General features: G+C 43.8%; 1 protein-coding gene across 1 annotated transcript in view; it reads right to left on the bottom strand.

Moving 5' to 3' along the window:
• METTL24 (methyltransferase like 24) overlaps positions 1-4068 on the bottom strand; it is a 124109-nt gene extending 120041 nt beyond the window's left edge. Inside the window, exon 1 of the mRNA XM_040238507.1 lies at positions 3751-4068. Within this exon, the coding sequence (XP_040094441.1) occupies positions 3751-4068 (318 nt within the window). The remainder of the gene's footprint in view (positions 1-3750) is intronic.
• Positions 4069-18629: the final 14561 nt, after the last annotated feature.

Raw genomic sequence — 18629 nt, 5'->3', positions numbered from 1 at the left:
AATAGTTATTTTAATTGCCATGTTCACTCAATTATTTCTTATATATTTTTAACCAAAGACATTTACAGTTACACATAATAGGTTGAAATAATAAGACTCTTATTTTTTACTTATTGGTGTCTTGAGAATAAACATTTACTAAGGGTCACTGGGAAATGTGATCCTTTCCATCATGAACAACTGTGCAGACAAAACATTCAATCTAAAACAGATTATTAGGTCATAACACGTACAAGACAACTCACAATCAAAACACATTTCTGTTGTCTCCCAAACTGGTGAAAGATTAGCAAGGAAGTAGGAATGATGAAAAAAGGTTTCTGGGCCACAGTCCTTGACCTGAATGTTCAGTGATGGAAAGGGCATGAATCATAGGCTAGGGGTAAAAGAATCAGCATAAACCAAAGGAGTGGAAAGAAGGTATAACAAATGATATTTAGGGAACAGCTGAGGCTAAAGACTCGGGACAGATTAGTGAAAATTAAAGTGACCATTATTGAATGGTTACAACATGCAAAGTTCTACGCAAATATTTCCTTTTTAAATTTTACTTTTATTTTTTTGTTTGCTTGTTTTTTCACAATAGAAGCATGACATATTTTTTATTTGTAAGTTGCACACTAAACATGCTCTATATCAGTAAAATTTACAATAAACATATATAAGTGTGTCAGTGTGTACATGCACACGTATTTTTTCTGGAGAACTAGTTGTCCCAGACATGACAATCAAAAGTGTCTCTGGACACGGCCAAAATGTCCCCAGGGGAACAAAATCAACCCTTGTTGAGAGTCGCTGTCCTAGGCAGGCCGTGCGTCCCCCGAGGGCCACTGGAGGCACCCATGTCCTGTAGACCACCTTGTGCAGGGCCTCCGCCTGGCAGGATTTCCCAGTGTTTAGGGAGCGACTCCCAGGGGCCTAGCCTTCCCTGGTGGCTCAGCTGGTAAAGAATCCACCTGCAATGTGGAAGACCTGGGTTCGATCCCTGGGTTGGGAAGATCCCCTGGAGAAGGGAATGGCTACCCACTAAAGTATTCTGGCCTAGAGAATTCCATGGACTGTATAGTCCACAGGGTCGCAAAGAGTCAGACACAACTGAGCAACTTTCACTTTCCCAGGAGCCTGCCCACTGGGGGTCCCCTGCTCCATCAGGCCCCTCTTCCCCAGAGCAGTACAGAGGAAGGGAGTCTAAGTACAGAAGATCACATGGGGGCTCACGCATGGGCTCTGCCGTCAGCTGGACCCAAGTTCAAATCCCACCTCTGACATCTACAGGCTGGTTGACCTCAGGCAAGTCACATACCCTCTCATAGCTCAGTGGCCTTGTCTGCAAAATGGGCACAGTCCTCACGTTCACCCTCTGGGGAGATTAAGTGAGATGGCGCACATCAAAGGCCTCACCCAGGTTCCGCTCTGGTACAGGAAGGGCTCCCAGAATATCAGCTGTTTTCTCAAAACACGGCAACCAGAAACCTGTCCCCACCCCCCAACACAACATCTCCACGGCCTTACCTGTGATATGTAGCCGGGGGGTATGTGGCCATCCTCCTGGGACTTGGGTGCACCCTGAGGAGCCTCCCCTTGGAGACGCCATGCCTCCAGCTGGGCACAAAGGGACTGGACCTCCTTCTCCACTGAGTCCCAGGGCTCAGACTTGCATCTCTGTCTTTGTTAGCAACCCTCACCGCCCAGATGCTCTCTTGCAGTCTCACAGCTTTAAAAGAGCCACTTGTACATGGAGGATTCCCACATCTCTATCTTCAGCCTGGACATCTCCTCCAGTTTCAGACTCCTATGTCCAACTGCCTATGTGACATTTCCAAAGGGATGTCCAAAGGATAACGCAAACTCAAGATGTTTAAAACAAAACTGATATCCATCCACTCCCCTGAAAACACAAAACTAAACAACAAAAACTACTCTTTTCTCATCTTCCTGCAAAATATATCCAATGTTGGACCACTTCTCACACCTCCACTTAAATCACTCTGTCTAAGTCACCACTGTCTCCAGCAGGAATCACTGCAGCAGTCTCCTAAAGGAAGCAGATGTGAACTTGCCCTCCAGAGGCCCTTTGAATCTGTGCATTCCAAACCTTTCCATTTGAGACTCCAGTTATCGATTCTGTTGTCTGAAGTGGAGGCTGAGATTTAAGAATGACTCTTCAACAGGTAAAAGAGAAACAATGGAGGCTGAGCACAGATGTGAAAAGGCAAGTGCAAGGTTGCGTTAGGGGTGCCCAGGATGGAACATTTGAGAACGTCCAGAGGGACAAAAGAACCTGAACTCCTAAGCAATATCAAGTCCTGAGTCAAATGTCCCCTCCAGGTTAGCCTTTCTTGACTCCTCAAGCAGAGTTCAGACCTTAATTACAGCGTTTGTCACATTATTGGATGTCTGTACTCTGCGCCTCCCCCACTAGACCCTGAGCTCATGTTGTGCCCCCAGCCCCTGAGGCAGCATGGTCATCAGGATTGTCCCGGTAAGCCCTTGGCAAAAGGGTGTTCAAAAGCCTTTGGCAAAACATGGTATCATGGGAAGTGCATTAGAAGAATGAAGGAAGTGACTACGTTCTTCTAGAAGAGCAAATTAAGACTTAACATAGGAAATGAGGTTTCAGATATAGATGTCTGAATTAATCCAGGAAGATAACACTGATGGATTAGACAGGGACAGCAGCGGTATGAAAGACAGAGGTCAAGGCTTGAAGAGGAAGTGAGAGAAAGGAAAACAGTAGAAGAAATTGGCAGACGTGCCACTGAAAAGTAGGTTAGAAGTTAAAGAAAGCAGCAGGATCCAAGGAAGAGTTTTTCTCTCTCCCCAATAGGTGGGGGATGTTTAAAAGAAAAGAGGAAAAGCAAGGCAACAGAAAGAAGTTGTCCCAAAGGATGTGGTTAGGGTTGATAGGTATGAAGACCAGGCAAGCTCAGACCTTCAGTTCTTAATCTTTTCATTCCCAAGTACCAAGTAAATTACTGAGCTCCAAGAGGTGTATAGGAGGCCAGAGGCTTAAAACTCAGAGGTCAAAATTGAGTAAAATAACTACTCAATGCGTGAGCCAAGAAGTTAATGAGGTAGGGAGACCAACACTGTTTGTGTTGTAAGACAAATCTGGGTTATTACTTCAGTCCTCCAGGTCCAATTAATTTTCCATTAAGTGGTGCTGGGGGCTGGACTTCTCACCCTGCGCTCACCACCCTGGGGACGACGTCTGCGGTTGAATTCAAGGAAAATTCGACTGAGTGGATCTTCATCACTGCCATGAAGATAGAGTGGAAAAGCAATTCACAGTGGCTACCCACTCAGCTTTGTGCAGGCCTCACGGAGAAAACCGGGAGAGCACAAAATACAAAACCAGAACTCTTCTTTCCCTTGTCTTGTCCACTGCTCAAGCCCTTCTCCCTCCTCCCCCCAAAAAAGTAAGCTCCTTGAGAGCAAGGCTTGGTGCTTTGCTGCTGGATGCCCGCGTAACAGTGGGCCTGGCACACAGTGAATGCTCAGAAAATACTGGTTGATTATTGAATGAACCCAGCTCCCACTTCATCGTATCTGGGCATTGAAGGATGCCACCAGTAGTGCTGCTTAAGAGAGCGCAGAGGTGAGAGAGGAAGCAGAAGATTTTTTCTTTTCTTTTTTTTTTTGAAGGTCGCAGTTTGGGCAGTCCGCGGAGGCCTGGAGTTGAGGGCTCTGGAGCGAGTCCGGGAGGGGGATCCCGGTCTAAAGACCAAGATTGCATCTTTTGCGACTGACCTTCAGGCGGGGACGCCCGCGCAGGGCGCAGCAGCCAGGCTCCGGCGTCCCACTCCTGCCGCCCCCCGCCGGCGCTCGGCGCCCGCTGCGCACGTAGGTCACCTGCCTCCGGCTGGCGCCGCGGAGCTGGCCGGGCGCGGGCTGCAGGTGCGACCCGGGCGGTCGGGGGGCCTGGCCTGGCGGGGAGCTGAGGGCTGGGGGCTGGGGCCCGGCGCGCTGCAGCTCCGCGCAGAGCCGCAGGCCGAGCAGCAGAGCGGCGGCGAGCAGACAGCGGCGCAGGGCACAGCAGCCCCTCCCGGGCAGCCTCTCCCGCGCCATGGCGGGCTGGGCCCGGCCCGGGGCTCCGCTCCGCCGCCCGCCCGCGCCCTCCCGCGGGCCCGAGCTGCCAACTGTGGGAACTCCCCCGCGGGCCGGGGCGCGGGCTCGGACCCGCCTCTCTTCCTCTGTTCAAGGAAGACTTGGCGTAACCTTATCCAGCCCGGCTGGCAAGGGCGCGCGGAACAGCAGGCCAGGCGGGGTCCCAGGGTCGCAGGCTGCTCAGCTGAGCCAGACTCCGGGCCCAGCCCCACCTCGAGGTCCCCGAGGAGGGGCGCCCTCCAGCCCAGGCTCCGGAGCCTGAAAACTACATGGCCAGAAAAAGCACAGTCCTAACGGGATCCTGGGCCATAACTTCATTTTCTAGTACTAGCGTTGTTGAAGAAACACAGGAGGATAGGTGAGCTGCCAGGTTTTGCTGCAAGGAACAAATTCCGATTGTCAAGCAGCTTGTGCCATGAAGCACATTATAAAAATACATCACACTTATATGCTCAGGTTTACAACTTCTCTCCCTCAAGAAAGAAGGGGAAGGGGGAGGAGAGAATAGCGCTGGATGCAGAATAATCAAATTAAATTTATTCCATTTCTAAATTTTGCCTGAAGCCAACCCGTGCTTTCTCCTCGTGTTATGAAATGTGTGGGGGTGAAGAAGGAGGGGGGAAAAGCCAGCTAAGACATCTGACAGCAGGGAGAGAGAACAGAAGTTACCATGGCATGATGTAAATCAAATTAATTTAGCTCCAAACACACACCTCCCTGCTGTCTTGCAGAGATACAGAGGAACAAATTTATCTTTCAGCAAAATGCTCCCCAGCTGGTATTTCCATCACCACCTTGACCTTAATTAATCAGGCTGAATGCTCACAGCCTGAAGTCCAGGGTTGACTGTTCCTTTTCAATTGTGAGTAGACTTCTTTCTCACAACCCAGTTGAGGTTTGAGTTTGAGTTTTTCTTTAGCTGTGGCATATTTTTTTCATACTCTGCTTGCATTTTCCATGCTTTTATGTCAGACTACCCTTGCTGACCTGCCCTCTGCCTTTGACAGCCTATTTGTTGTTGTTCAGTCCCTCAGTTGTGTCTGACTCTTTGCGACCCCATGGACAGCCTATAGCATGAACAACAGAGAACAAATATGGAACCCCGCAGCCCCTAGGTGGGAAATTACACTCTCCGTTTCAATTTCAGGAATTTTCCATAAGGATCCCTCTTTTCTAAAATCCTTCTGGCTTAAGAAAGACCCAACTTTGTCACTGCACAAAGCACTTGGGCTATTTCTCTGCATGTAACAAAACTTCTCGACCTGATACAGTCCACTCTCTGAGCACTCCAGGTCCTCAGGCCCCTGTGGGTTTCATTATGGTTGAATTTTGGTGTTTTCCTAGATGTAACTCTCTGGCTATTGCAAATAGGCTCTGTTTTAAAGATACCAAGCAAGTTCATTTTTCCTGACACAAACTCTCAGACAAAACATCACATCCCTTGACTACTTAAACAACATGAGCTGTGGTGTTACACTTGAACTGAATCAGGTGGGCTGAATCAGGACCGTGCCTTCCAGAAACTGTGAGAGTGGGCAAAATAACTTCTGTGAGTCTCCGTTTTCTCAGGTGTAAATAGACATATATCTCATAGGATTACAAAGGTTGCATAAAAATTAAATGTTCAATACCTATATAATTCATGGTTATAGAAGTTATTCAATTAATAATGATTATTTTTATTAATTACCATTAAAGAAAACCCTAGGTGTCATGAAAAACAAGCTTTAAGTATTGATTCCAAAGGAAGAAGTAATTTTGCTTCCTAGAAGACAATTGGCAATTTCTGAAGACATTTTGTTACAAGCAGTGAGAGTCAGGGGAGGATGCTACTGGCCCCTAATGGGTAGAGACCAGAGATGCCTCAAAATATAAGAAAATATAACAACATTTGTTTAAGATATTTATCTTACACCATGTTCTCTGAATTGGAGTACCCAACAGTTGCTAGAAACCACTAAAACTCAAGATCCCTCGATTGTACTCTTAAATTATATAATTGTGAGAAGCTATTTAAGATATGATTTGTCTTGTGCTTGTGGTGATTGTGGATCACCAATGTCTGATACAGACTTTCCTAGAAGTTTTAATTTCTATGCTGCCAACGTAGTGCCACTAACAAAAGAAGTCATCTTTTGAAGCTTATGATACCACTGACTTATACCTTCTGCCTATCTGTTGAATTCTTCTTCAAGGGGAAACATGAAGAGTATCCTATAAGATTAAAATGGGGATATTTAATGAGACTCTGAACTAGGAGTGGAACAGGAGAACACAGAACACTGTAGCTCTTGAAGAGAATGGGCAAAATGACCTCATGTTTTCCCTTATCTCATGTCTGTGGCTCTCTAGTAATGTTTCCATTATGGGGGAACATATTTACTATCCAAATAAAATGTACTATGTAAAGGCCCTTTTCTCTTATCCTTTACAGCTGTCTCTATGTGTTTATTATTAATAAAAAGGAACAGTTTATATAGATGTAGCATCATTAATTTTCTAGGAAGGAATCTCCTAGTTTAAACTTCTATACAGTATTTCCATGTGTTGTTGATGGTAATAAATCAGGAAATACATCAGTTGGTAGGCTGGAGAGACGAATCTAAAGATCACTCACAGAGCTGACAAGCAATTTTTCACCTTTGCTTTTCTTATAGACTTGAACTCGTCTCAGTTATTTCTGGATATGTTTCCAAAATGCAGATAATCATTAACCACTGACTTGTAGGTTGGTTAATTAAATGTGGAGGTCAGTACACCACAAAAGCAGCATTCATTGGATCATAAATTACATCCTCCTTGAGGTTTCAGCCAACAGAAACAGGTGAAACAGAACATTTTTACTGCTAATCTTCTAGACACCATACATTTCAATTTACACTCATGCTGCTTGCAATGCAGTGGTTCTCAACCAGGGGTAATTTTGCCTTCTAGAGGACAATTGACAATTTCTGAAGACATTTTGTTATAACCAGTGAGAGTCAGGGGAGGATGATATTGGCTTCTAATGGGTAGAGACAAGGGATACCTCAAAACACCCTTCAGTGAAAACAATAGCTTTCCACAACAAAAAATTATCCACTCCAGAATGTCAATAGAGCTGAAGTTGAGAAACCCAACTGTAGCCACTGCAAATAGAAAAAGTAGAAGCAGTGACAGGCTTAATTTTGGGGGCTCCAAAATCATTGTGGACAGTGCCTGCAGCCATGAAAAGACACTTGCTCCTTGGAAGGAAAGCTATGGTAAACCTAGACAGCATATTAAAAAGCAGAGACATCACTTTGCCAACAAAGGTCCATACAGTCAAAAATTATGGTTTTCCAATAGTCATGTACGAATGTGAGAGAGGTACCATAAAGAAGGCTGAGTGCCCAAGGACTGATGCTGTCAAATTGTGGTGCTGGAGAAGATTCTTGAGAGTCCCCTGGACAAGAAAGAGATCAAATCAGTAAACCCTCAAGGAAATCAACCCTAACTATTCATTGGAGGGACTAATACTGAAGCTGCAATACTCTGGCCATCTGACGCAAAGAGCCAACTCATTGGAAAAGACCCCAATGCTGGCAAAGACAGATGGCAAAAGGAGAAGGGGGGCAGCAGATGACGAGATGGTTAGATAGCATCACCGACTCAATGGACATGAATTTGAGCAAAGTTCAGGTGATAGTAAAGGACAGGGGGCCTGGCACGCTGCAGTCCAAGGGGTCGCAAAGATTCGGACACGACTTGGCAACTGAACAACAACTGTAGCCGTGGATATTAATGTGGAAACATTTGATTAGAGGCTGTCCAGAAGAATGCAGAAGTGGACTGACTAGGATCCTTACTTCCACTAGGTGGTTATTTCTGTTTTACAGTGTGAAGTAACCAACCTGAATTAATCAAACTTAGACAGATACAAAGCTATCATTAACATCTTCCCCCAAACCCCATTCTCTTTTTTCCATGTAATATCTGTTCACTATGGAGAATATACACAAGCAAAAGAAGATATCAACTATCATGCATAATATCACAATTCAGATATAGCTATCCTGTCAGATTTTTTCCTATTCATATATATTATAATATATGAAAGTGAAAGTGAAGTCGCTCAGTCATGGACTATTCATGGACTATAGCCTGCCAGGCTCCTCCGTCCATGGGATTTTCCAGGCAAGGATACTGGAATGGGTTGCCATTTCCTTCTCCAGGGATCTTCCCAACCCAGGGATTAAACCCGGGTCTCCCGTGCTGCAGGCAGACTCTTTACCATCTGAGCCACAGGGAAGCCCCAATACTATATATGTATGTATGTGTATATATGTGTATATATTCCATATGTGTGCATGTGTGCTAGGTCACTTCAGTCGTGTCCAACTCTGTACAGCACTATGGGCTGCAGCCCGCCAGGCTCCTCTGTCCATGAGATTCTCCAGGCAAGAATACTGGAGGGATTGCCATGCCCTCCTCCAGGGGATCTTCCCGACCCAGGGATCGAACCCTCATTTCTTATGTCTCCTGCACTGGCAGATGGGTTCTTTACCACTAGCAACACCTGGGAAGCTATGTATATAGTATGTAATATGTGGGCTTCCCAGGTGGCCCAGTGTTAAAGAATCTGCCTGCCAATATGGGTTTGACCCCTGGGTCAGGAAGATCCCCTGGAGAAGGAAGTGGCAACCCACTCTAGTATTCTTGCCTGGGAAATCCTATAGACAGAGGAGCCTGGGGGGCTACAGTCTATAGGATGGCGAGAGAGTTGGACATAACTTAGCAACTAAGCAACAACAATATGTACATATACAACAAAAGTGAACTTGTGCTTCATTATAATCTGTTTTTGTAACATAATACTAATATTTACATATGTTAAATAATAAATATATTATTATTTAATATATAATTATATACTATTTAAATCATTTTTTCACTTTAAATTACAATGATATTTTACTTTAGTCGCAACATTTGACACTTCAAAACAAGATACCAGTAACAAATAACAAACGTGGAAATACTTCTCAAGTTTACAACAGACATGTTTAGCTGAGAATCACTCAACAAAGTAAAACTCTAAAAATACCAGACAAACCAATACTTGTTTGGAATAAGATGTACGACTTTCTTACTGTACAGGTGAGGCCCTGTTATAGTCAGGGTTATAGTAAATCATATTTAAATATGTAATTTATCATATAATACATAAGATGATGTCTAGGATTTGCTTAAAAACAATCCAGTGGAGAGGTGAGAGATAAGCAGGTGTGTAAATGAAGCAAGAATGGCTGTGGGCTGACGATTGTTGTAGCTGGGTGATGGGGATTCTCAGCTCTCTGTTACGGAGTAGGTTTGAAATGTTCCATAATTGAGATGTCACTAGACGTTTACCTGTTAACCTGGAGCATCATCTCTAATGGCTGCATGTGCCATAATTCAGCCAATCTCACTGCTGAATGATTAGATCACTGCCAGGTTTTCATTTTATAAACAATGCTGTGATGGACATCTTTGTAGCTAAATCTGATGGGTCAGAGGTAGGCTGAGAGAAGAAGAAAGAAGTCAGGATAATTTCAAGGTTTTACCCGAGTAATTAGAAAAATGAAGTTGCCATTAACTGAGAAGGGAAAGGCTCAAGTAAGAGTCATGTGGGGTGAAAAATCAAGGGTTTGATTTTTGTGGTCATGTTATATTTGGGTAGCCATCCAAATGGAGATGTCAAGCAGGCAGTTGGATTTGAAAGACTGGAATTCAGAGGTACAATGAAGCCTGGGAATATAAATTTGGATCATGAGTATATTGATGTTGAGAGAGGCAGGGAAGAAACATTTTAAGGCTTAGCTCTGGGACCAACTTAAGGTCAGGAAGATGAGAAGAATCCATCAAAGGATTTGGAGAGAGATAGGCAGTGAAGTAAGAATGTAGTGTCCCAGGAACCAAGTGAAAAAAGTATTTCTAGAAGAAAAACACGGAGCAGTCCAATAAAATGTGGGCTGAAAACTGTCAATGAGATTTGGTAACACCATGCTTATTACCTGTCTCTTCCAACTAGAACATAAGCTCCGTGAGGTCAGGGACTTGTTTGCTTTGATTATTGCTGTAACCTCAGTTTTTAGAACTTCACCTGGCAATGTAATATGTGCTCAATAAATAACTGTTGAAGAGTGAATAATAAACCAGATAAACCAAAGTATTAATAATTATTTTATCATGTTAAATTCTTAAGAGTAGAATTGCTAAGTAAAAGCAAAATTGAAAGTCTTTCAATGTGAAAGGCTATTATTAATTTTTTCAGTCCATCAAAAAAGACTGCATTAATCCCATTCAAAGTCCATCAAATACTCCTTTGTTATCAGTGGGAAACCTCAAAGGAAAGCTTCAGCCAGCTTCTAAGATGAGCTAATCAGTTTATTTTTAGTTCCCTCCTACTTCTATCACTACACTTGAAACACACTTTATTTCCCTTTCAACGCCCATCTCAAGCTGCAGCTTAGATAGGATTGTGTACACTGAACTGTCAATTAGTTTCCTCCTCCCCACCCTAAGGATGTAGCTAAATATCAAGATATTAGTTCAGCATGACTTAGGCCTCATGAGAGGTATCCACGTTAAAGAAAGAAGTCATCAAGATGAAAACTTTCAAGACCTAGAAGAACAAAGTATAATAGAATGACAGACATGGGAACCACTCTTTGGGGCTGCAAGCTCTGTCTAAAAATCACACTCCTGCCTAGTCTACAGCCTAAGAAAGTCGGCTCTGGGCTAGTCTTATGGAAAATGCCCAGAGGATGTCTCTGTGCCCTGGCCTGCTTGGGAAAGAACTCTTTCCTGCCTCTTTTGAATCCCCTAATGTTGTGTTCTCTCTTTCTTGGTGTTTGTCTTACTCAAGCAGTTTGGACTTGCTTTATCCTTCCTCTACACAGGAGGTGTGGTGCTGGAGAAGACTCTTGAGAGTTCCTTGGTCTGCAAAAAGATCAAATAAGTCAATCCTAAAGGAAATCAACTCTGAATATTCATTGGAAGGATTGTTGTTAAAGCTGAAGCTCCAGTACTTTGGCCACCTGATGCGGAGAGCTGGCTCATTAGAAAAGACCCTGCTGCTGGGAAAGATTGAAGGCAAAATGAGAAGGGATCAGAGGAAGAGATGGTTAGATAGCATCATTGACTCCGAGAATTGAAGCAGAGGATGAGATGGTTAGATAGCATCATTGACTTAATGGCATGAATTTGAGCAAACTCTGGGAGATAGTAGAGGATAGAGGGCCCTGAAGTGCTACAGTCCATGGTTCACCAACAGTTGGACACAACTTAGCGACTGAACAACACATCAGCAAGCTAAGTGACACGTCCACCAGCATTATGTCAGTTCTGAGGCCGACTGTTAAAATAAAAAAGTGAGAGGCACCCCAGTTCCTGGAAATCCCTACTCCTCTCCCCAAAAAACAGTTGGAATAATCCTCCCACTCGTTGTTGCTTTGAGTTGCTAAGTCACGTCAGACTCTTTTGCGACCACAAGGACTGTAGCCTACCAGGCTCCTCTGTCCATGGGATTTCCCAGGCAAGAACACTGGAGTGGGCTGCATTTCCTTCTCCAGGGGATCTTCCCGACCCAGGGATGGAACCCACGTCTCTTGCATTTGTAGGCAGATTCTTTACCACTGAGCCACCAGAGAAACCCTTAAACTGGTCTATGAAATTACCCAGGCTTTTATGGGTTGGGTAATTAACCAGGCCATATTTGGGGGCCACTCTCACCTGAGATGGCCCACACTCTGTGTGGAGAGTGTGTTTATCTCTAAATAAATTCACTTCTCACCTATCACTTTGTCTCCCACTGAATTCTTTTTTGTGATAAGACATCAAGAACCTGAGCCTCGTTATGTCCTGAAATCAAATGTGATCTCAGTTAAAAGACCATAGGTTCAAGTCCAAATCTTGGTTTTGGATGGGTTGGAGTCCTGGCCATGTGGGTTCAGTTCCAGCCAGAGTTACAGTCCCAGAATGGGCCTCAGTCAAACCGCGTGGACCTAGAATGGGCCTAGAACTGCTGACAAACAACAGACACCACAAGCAACCCTGCTGAAATCAGACCCAAGAAAATACATTTCTTCCAGCAACTCCTGGTGCTTATCTACCCTAACCAATAAAGTTGTTGCTGTTGTTGTTCAGTTGCTACGTCATGTCTGACTCTTCGCAAGCCTGTGGACTGCACTACACCAGGCTCCCCTGTCCTTCACTGTCTCCCAGAATTTATCATACTCAAATCCAAGTTGGATGGCTCACGGGTAATATTTCCAACCTGGTTCCTTTTCCCATCAAGCAACTTGGGAAGGATCAAGGAATGCTTCACACAAGTCATTGGTAAAAAAAAAAAAAAAAAAAGAAAAGAAAGAAACGTGTGTTGGGGGAAAGAAGTGTATGGACAGGGTGAAAACTATGAGGGCTGATAGCTCTAGGCCTGGACAGGAAATTCATAAAAGACTTCACACACACACACACACACACAGAGAGGTTTATTTATGGACATCAACTCTCATGATGAGACATTCCTGGATTTTGTGACAATAAAGCAGCTTAAGTTAAGAATGATCAAAACACTGCCTGTTTCATAGGACCAGGACAACCTGGGAGCATTTCCCCTCCCTCACTCTCAGCTCATCTTATCATTATGACACATGCCAGAAATAATCTCCCCGCTACAGATCACTTTGAAGTCAAAAACATTCCTGGTTGAAACTTTCCGAAAGTCAAGGGCTTAAAAAGCTTTTTAAGGTCAGAAAAGATCACCAGGGAACTGACAGGATAAAGTGAAGCACAGCATGCCCAAAGGCAAACATCTCAGGGCTCTGTCATTTCAACTTAGTTTGTGAATATATTAAAAATCCTGAGGTCAAAAGTCATTTTGCTTTTTCATCACATCACCGCTCTAGCCCCAGAGAGAGCAGAAGAACTAACTATACTCCTTTCAGATCACAATGCAGAGGCTCTCAAACTTAAGTATGAGTGAGACCCACCTGGGAGTTATTTAAAATGCAGCTTTACAAGCCCCACCTCCAGAGATTAAGTCAGAGGTGAGTTCTTAAAGTCTTTCTTTTAACAAGGCTTAGTAGTCTGTGATAAAATCTTTAGAAGCCTTGACATGGAGATTCCTCAGTTATGGTGATGGTTGAGGGGGATGAAGGGCGTGCAAAAGGTTGGAAGCAGTTATTACAAGGTGTCCATGAACACATGGATATTACCAGATGGCCAAAACTGAAATCAGATTGATTATATTCTTTGCAGCCAAAGATGGAGAAGCTCTATACAGTCGGGAAAAACAAGACCAGGAGCTGACTGTGGCTATATCATGAAATCCTTATTGCCAAATTCGGATGTAAATTGAAGAAAGTAGGAAAAAGAACTAGACCATTCAGGTATGACCTAAATCAAATCCCTTACGATTATACAGTGGAAATGAGAAATAGATTTAAGGGACTAGATCTGATAGACAGAGTGCCTGATGAACTATGGACAGAGGTTCATGACAGTGTACAAGAGACAAGGATCAAGACCATCCCCAAGAAAAAGAAATGAAAAAAGCAAAATGGCTATCTGAGGAGGCCTTACAAGTAGGTGAGAAAAGAAGAGAGGCTAAAAACAAAGGAGAAAAGGAAAGATATACCCACTTGAATGCAGAGTTCCAAAGAATAGCAAGGAGAGATAAAAAAGCCTCCCTCAGTGATCAGTGCAAAGAAATAGAGGAAAACAATAGAATCAGAAAGACTAGAAATCTCTTCAAGAAAATTAGAAATACCAAGGGAACATTTCATGCAAAGATGGGCTCAATAAAGGGCAGAAATGGTATGGACCTAACAGAAGCAGAAGATATTAAGAAGAGGTGGTGAGAATACACAGAAGAACTATACAAACAAGATCTTCAAAACCAAGATAATCACGATGGTGTGATCACTCACCTAGAGCCAGACATCCTGGAATGTGAAGTCAAGTGGGCCTTAGGAAACATCACTATGAGCAAAGCTAGTGGAGGTGATGGAATTCCAGTTGAGCTATTTCAAATCCTGAAAGATGATGCTGTGAAAGTTTTGCACTCAATATGCCAGCAAATGTAGAAAACTCATCAGTGGCCACAGGACTTGAAAAGGTCAGTTTTCATTCCAACTTGAGGAAAGTTTCAACCAAGAATGTTTTTACTTCAAAGTGATCTGTAGTGGGGAGATTAATGCTCAAACTACCGCACAGCTGCATTCATCTCACACGCTAGTAAAGTAATGCTCAAAATTCTCCAAGTCAGACTTCAGCAATACGTGAACTATGAACTTCCAGATGTTCAGGCTGGTTTTCGAAAAGGCAGAGGAACCAGAGATCAAATTGCCAACATCCGCTGGATCATCAAAAAAGCAAGAGTGTTCCAGAAAAACATCTATTTCTGCTTTATTGACTATGCCAAAGCCTTTGATTGTGTGGATCACAATAAACCATGGAAAATTCTTCAAGAGATGGGAATACCAGACCACCTGACCTGCCTCCTGAGAAACCCGTATCAGGTCAGGAAGCAACAGTTAGAACTGGACATGGAACAACAGACTGGTTCCAAATAAGGAAAGGAATACATCAAGGCTGTATATTGCCACCCTGCTTATTTAACTTCTATGCAGAGTACATCATGAGAAACGCTGGGCTGGAAGAAGCACAAGCTGGAATCAAGATTGCCAGGAGAAATATCAATAACCTCAGATGTGCAGATGACACCACCCTTATGGCAGAAAGTGAAGAGGAACTCAAAAGCCTCTTGATGAAAATGAAAGAGGAGAGTGAAAAAGTTGGCTTAAAGCTCAACATTCAGAAAACAAAGATCATGGCATCTGGACCCATCACTTCATGGCAAATAGATGGGGAAACAGTGGAAACAGTGGCTGACTTTATTTTGGGGGGCTCTAAAATCACTGCAGATAGTATTGCAGCCATGAAATTAAAAGACACTTACTCCTTGGAAGGAAAGTTATGACCAACCTAGACAGCATATTAAAAAGCAGAGACATTACTTTGCCAACAAAGGTCCATCTAGTCAAAGCTATGGTTTTTCCAGTAGTCATGTATGGATGTGAGAGTTGGACTGTGAAGAAAGCTGAGCGCCAAAGAAGTGATGTTTTTGAACTGTGGTGTTGGAGAAGACTCTTGAAAGTCCCTTGGACTACAAGGAGATCCAACCAGTCCATCCTAAAGGAGATCAGTCCTGAGTGTTCACTGGAAGGACTGATGTTGAAGCTGAAACTCCAATACTTTGGCCACCTGATGCAAAGAGCTGACTCATTGGAAAAGACCCTAATGCTGGGAAAGATTGAGGGCAGGAGGAGAAGGGGACAACAGAGGATGAGATGGTTGGATGGCATCACCGACTCAATGGACATGAGTTTGGGTAAACTCCGGGAGCTGGTGATGGACAGGGAGGCCTGGCGTGCTGTGGTCCAGGGGGTTGCAAAGAGTCGGACATGAATGAGGGACTGAACTGAACTGAACTGAACTGAATGAACACATGGATGCAAATGTTCTCCCTCAATCCTCTAATTACAGTTACTGACAAACTTTTAGGCATCGACAAATGGTCTTCATACTCAAAACTCAGAAATTCCCTTGTCTGCTGTTCTTTTCTTCCCCATGACACCTGACGGGAAGGTGTAGGGAGTACAAGAGGAGAGTTTTCTTCCCCTATCTGCTCTGGGAATTTCTCTGAGCTCTGGAATGAAAGGAAAAGGAGCTGGAGTCACCCATAGGAATATTGTATGGGCAGAACTGCTCCTTGCCTTCTCTAACTAAGCGATAGCACCTGGAAATCTGCAAAGCCCTTACTGGGACACAATGCCCTTCAGCTCACTGAATGATTCCAGAGAGTTAGAGAGAGATGGATTCAGGAAGACAGGTAAAGGAAACAAGGCAAAAGATGAGGTGAAGATCAAAAGACCAGGTGAAGCAGAAGACCCTAATCTAAGCGTTCAGTTCAGTTCAATCATTCAACTGTATCTGACTCTTTGCGACCCCATGGACTCCAGTATGCCAGGCTTTCCTTTCCATCACCAACTCCCAGAGCTTACTTAAACTCATGTCCATTGAGTCAGTGATGCCATCCAACCATCTCATCCTCTGTTGTTCCCTTCCGCTCCTGCCCTCAATCATTCCCAGCATCAGGGTCTTTTCAAATGAGTCAGCTCTTCATATCAGGTGGCCAAAGTACTGGAGTTTCAGCTTCAGCATCAGTCCTTCAGATGAATATTCAGGCTTCATCTCCTTTAGGATGGACTGGTTCGGTCTCCTTGCAGTCCACGGGACTCTCAAGAGTCTTCTCCAACACCGCAGTTCAAAAGCATCAATTCTTCAGCGCTCAGCTTTCTTTATAGCCACTCACTACCAATGTCACCCTGTGCAAGTTACTTTACTTCTCTGTACGTCAGTTTCATCATCTATAAAACAGAGATAATACCAGTAACTTCCTCACAGGGTTGTTGGGATGATTAAATGAGTTAAATGTATTTAAAGAACCTAGTGTTCCTGGCCTACGGTACTTCCTGTCATATCTAATGTGTTACTGTCATTCACAGTGAGTCAGAAAGGACTTTTGTTTTAGTTTTGTAGTTTATATTCTTTTTGCATTTAGGTTGGATTGTTCGTTTGGGGCTTGAACTTACTGAGTCTTTACTGACATAAGAGGTGAAACGAGAACCACACTTTTGCTTCGGGTGTCACTACCCAGCCCATATCTTTTTCTTTCAGAATCACCACAGCCAGGGTTTCCTTTGTTTCTCGGAAAGCACACTGATGCAATTTAACTAGTGGGTCTTTTTCTTCCCACTTCGACCTGCAGTACTGTAAGCTGTGTCCATTCTTCCTTTCATTTCTAACTTCTATGGGTTTGGTGTGCCATGGATGCACACCACTGTTTCCCCTTAACTCTCTCATCGTGTTCACTTGCTCACTTTTACACTTTCTCTTTAAAGCATGCTCTTCATATTGCGTGAGCTCAATCATCTCTGACTCCTTTTCACCAGCCCCTGAGAACAGCCACAGCCCTGGTCCCCAAACACTTGTCTATAGTTTGCACCATCAAGCAGATACCAACCCAACTGCAGAACACACCTCTCCCCACACCTCCTTCAGGAATGTTCACAGTGCAGAAGCCTCCTGAGTATTTCCAGAGAGCAGCTCTCTCCCAGGAGGGAGCAGAAGGACAGAAACTACCCCCGTCCCCACCTACGCCCATTCCCCAGTGACTTAGACGGTTGCTCAGAGGGGGAGACAAATGCTGTCTTAAAGAATGCTGCTGTTGCTAGGAGAGAATGCAGGAGAAATAGTTCCCGTCACAAAGGGCAGCCGGCAGAAAAGAAAAGAACAGGACTACAAACAGTGGGGACAAGTTTCTGTGTCTTGCTAATACTTTGCGGGTGTGTAGCTATCATTAGCTGCTTCAACCGCAAAGTATGAGGTCACTGGAATGGGTTTTTAATAGCTGCAGCTTTTATTTTGATGTCTTTGTGGGTTTTTAATTCAGCCTTTAATGTGGGGAAATAGTATGTAAAAACCAGGAAACAAACTCCCATTATTGCCATAACTTTGGCCCATCAGGTATCATAGCACTTAACTGCCCCTGCAGTGCTTCTTTACCAGTCTAGGTCCTACAGTGGAGGCAGGGATGACGAATGGATGATGAATTATTCATTTTTGCCTCCCTGCTCTAACCAGTCTCTGGCACGAAAAGGAGTTCAGTAAAATAAGTAAACATGGACCCAACCTTCAGGCACCCCACATTCCAGCAAGGAGCCCCCACTGGCTATACCCAAACACCCACTCTGCTTTCCTGTCTCTGGACCGTTCCTCATGCTAATTCACCACGTCCTAGAAATGGGACAGTCCTGGGAAGCTTTGGAAAGAAGCAGGCTGAACAGTTGGGATTTTACTCATTGGAAACGGGGATTAATTGATGGTTTTTGAGCAGAAGCCACTGGTATAGGTTTAAGGTAGAGCCTGACTAAGACTTTCATAAACCTCAAGAATGCTGCTTGTGGACCCCAAACCCCCATCTGTAAACTTCAAAGTTAAAACAGTACCAAACAGTAAAACACAAAACGTCAGATACGTTGATGATGGAAAAGTTTTGTTCTACCTCTTCAGAACATAAAATACTGAGTACAATAACAGAACCCTTTTCTAGGTCTTTCTCTACTCCTTATCACCCAAGACTGGAATGGACCTCTTTCTTTACTATAGATCACACACTTAGAAATGTATAGAATTTTATAAGATTTGAACCCAGAGATCTAAGAAAATACAGTGGTCATTGTCCAACTATACATTTTCTTCACACGAAATTTAATAGTGGCATAGCATAATTATTTCAGAACCAATCCTCTCACTTTTTCAGCCTCACAGAATGCACTGAGAGTGGCCTCATAGTACATCTCATGTATCTTTCTTGAAGCTCTTAAAAGCAACACTGGTGAAGTTTTAAGTGAATCTTGATTTTGTATATTTATTACGTTAGATGAGAACCTTCC

The sequence above is a fragment of the Oryx dammah genome, unplaced genomic scaffold (genome assembly GCF_014754425.2).
Source record: "Oryx dammah isolate SB20612 unplaced genomic scaffold, SCBI_Odam_1.1 HiC_scaffold_4, whole genome shotgun sequence".
NCBI classification, from domain to species: Eukaryota; Metazoa; Chordata; class Mammalia; order Artiodactyla; family Bovidae; genus Oryx; species Oryx dammah.
The sequence above is the reverse complement of the archived record's forward strand: the minus strand, read 5'-3'. Positions and strand labels throughout refer to the sequence as shown.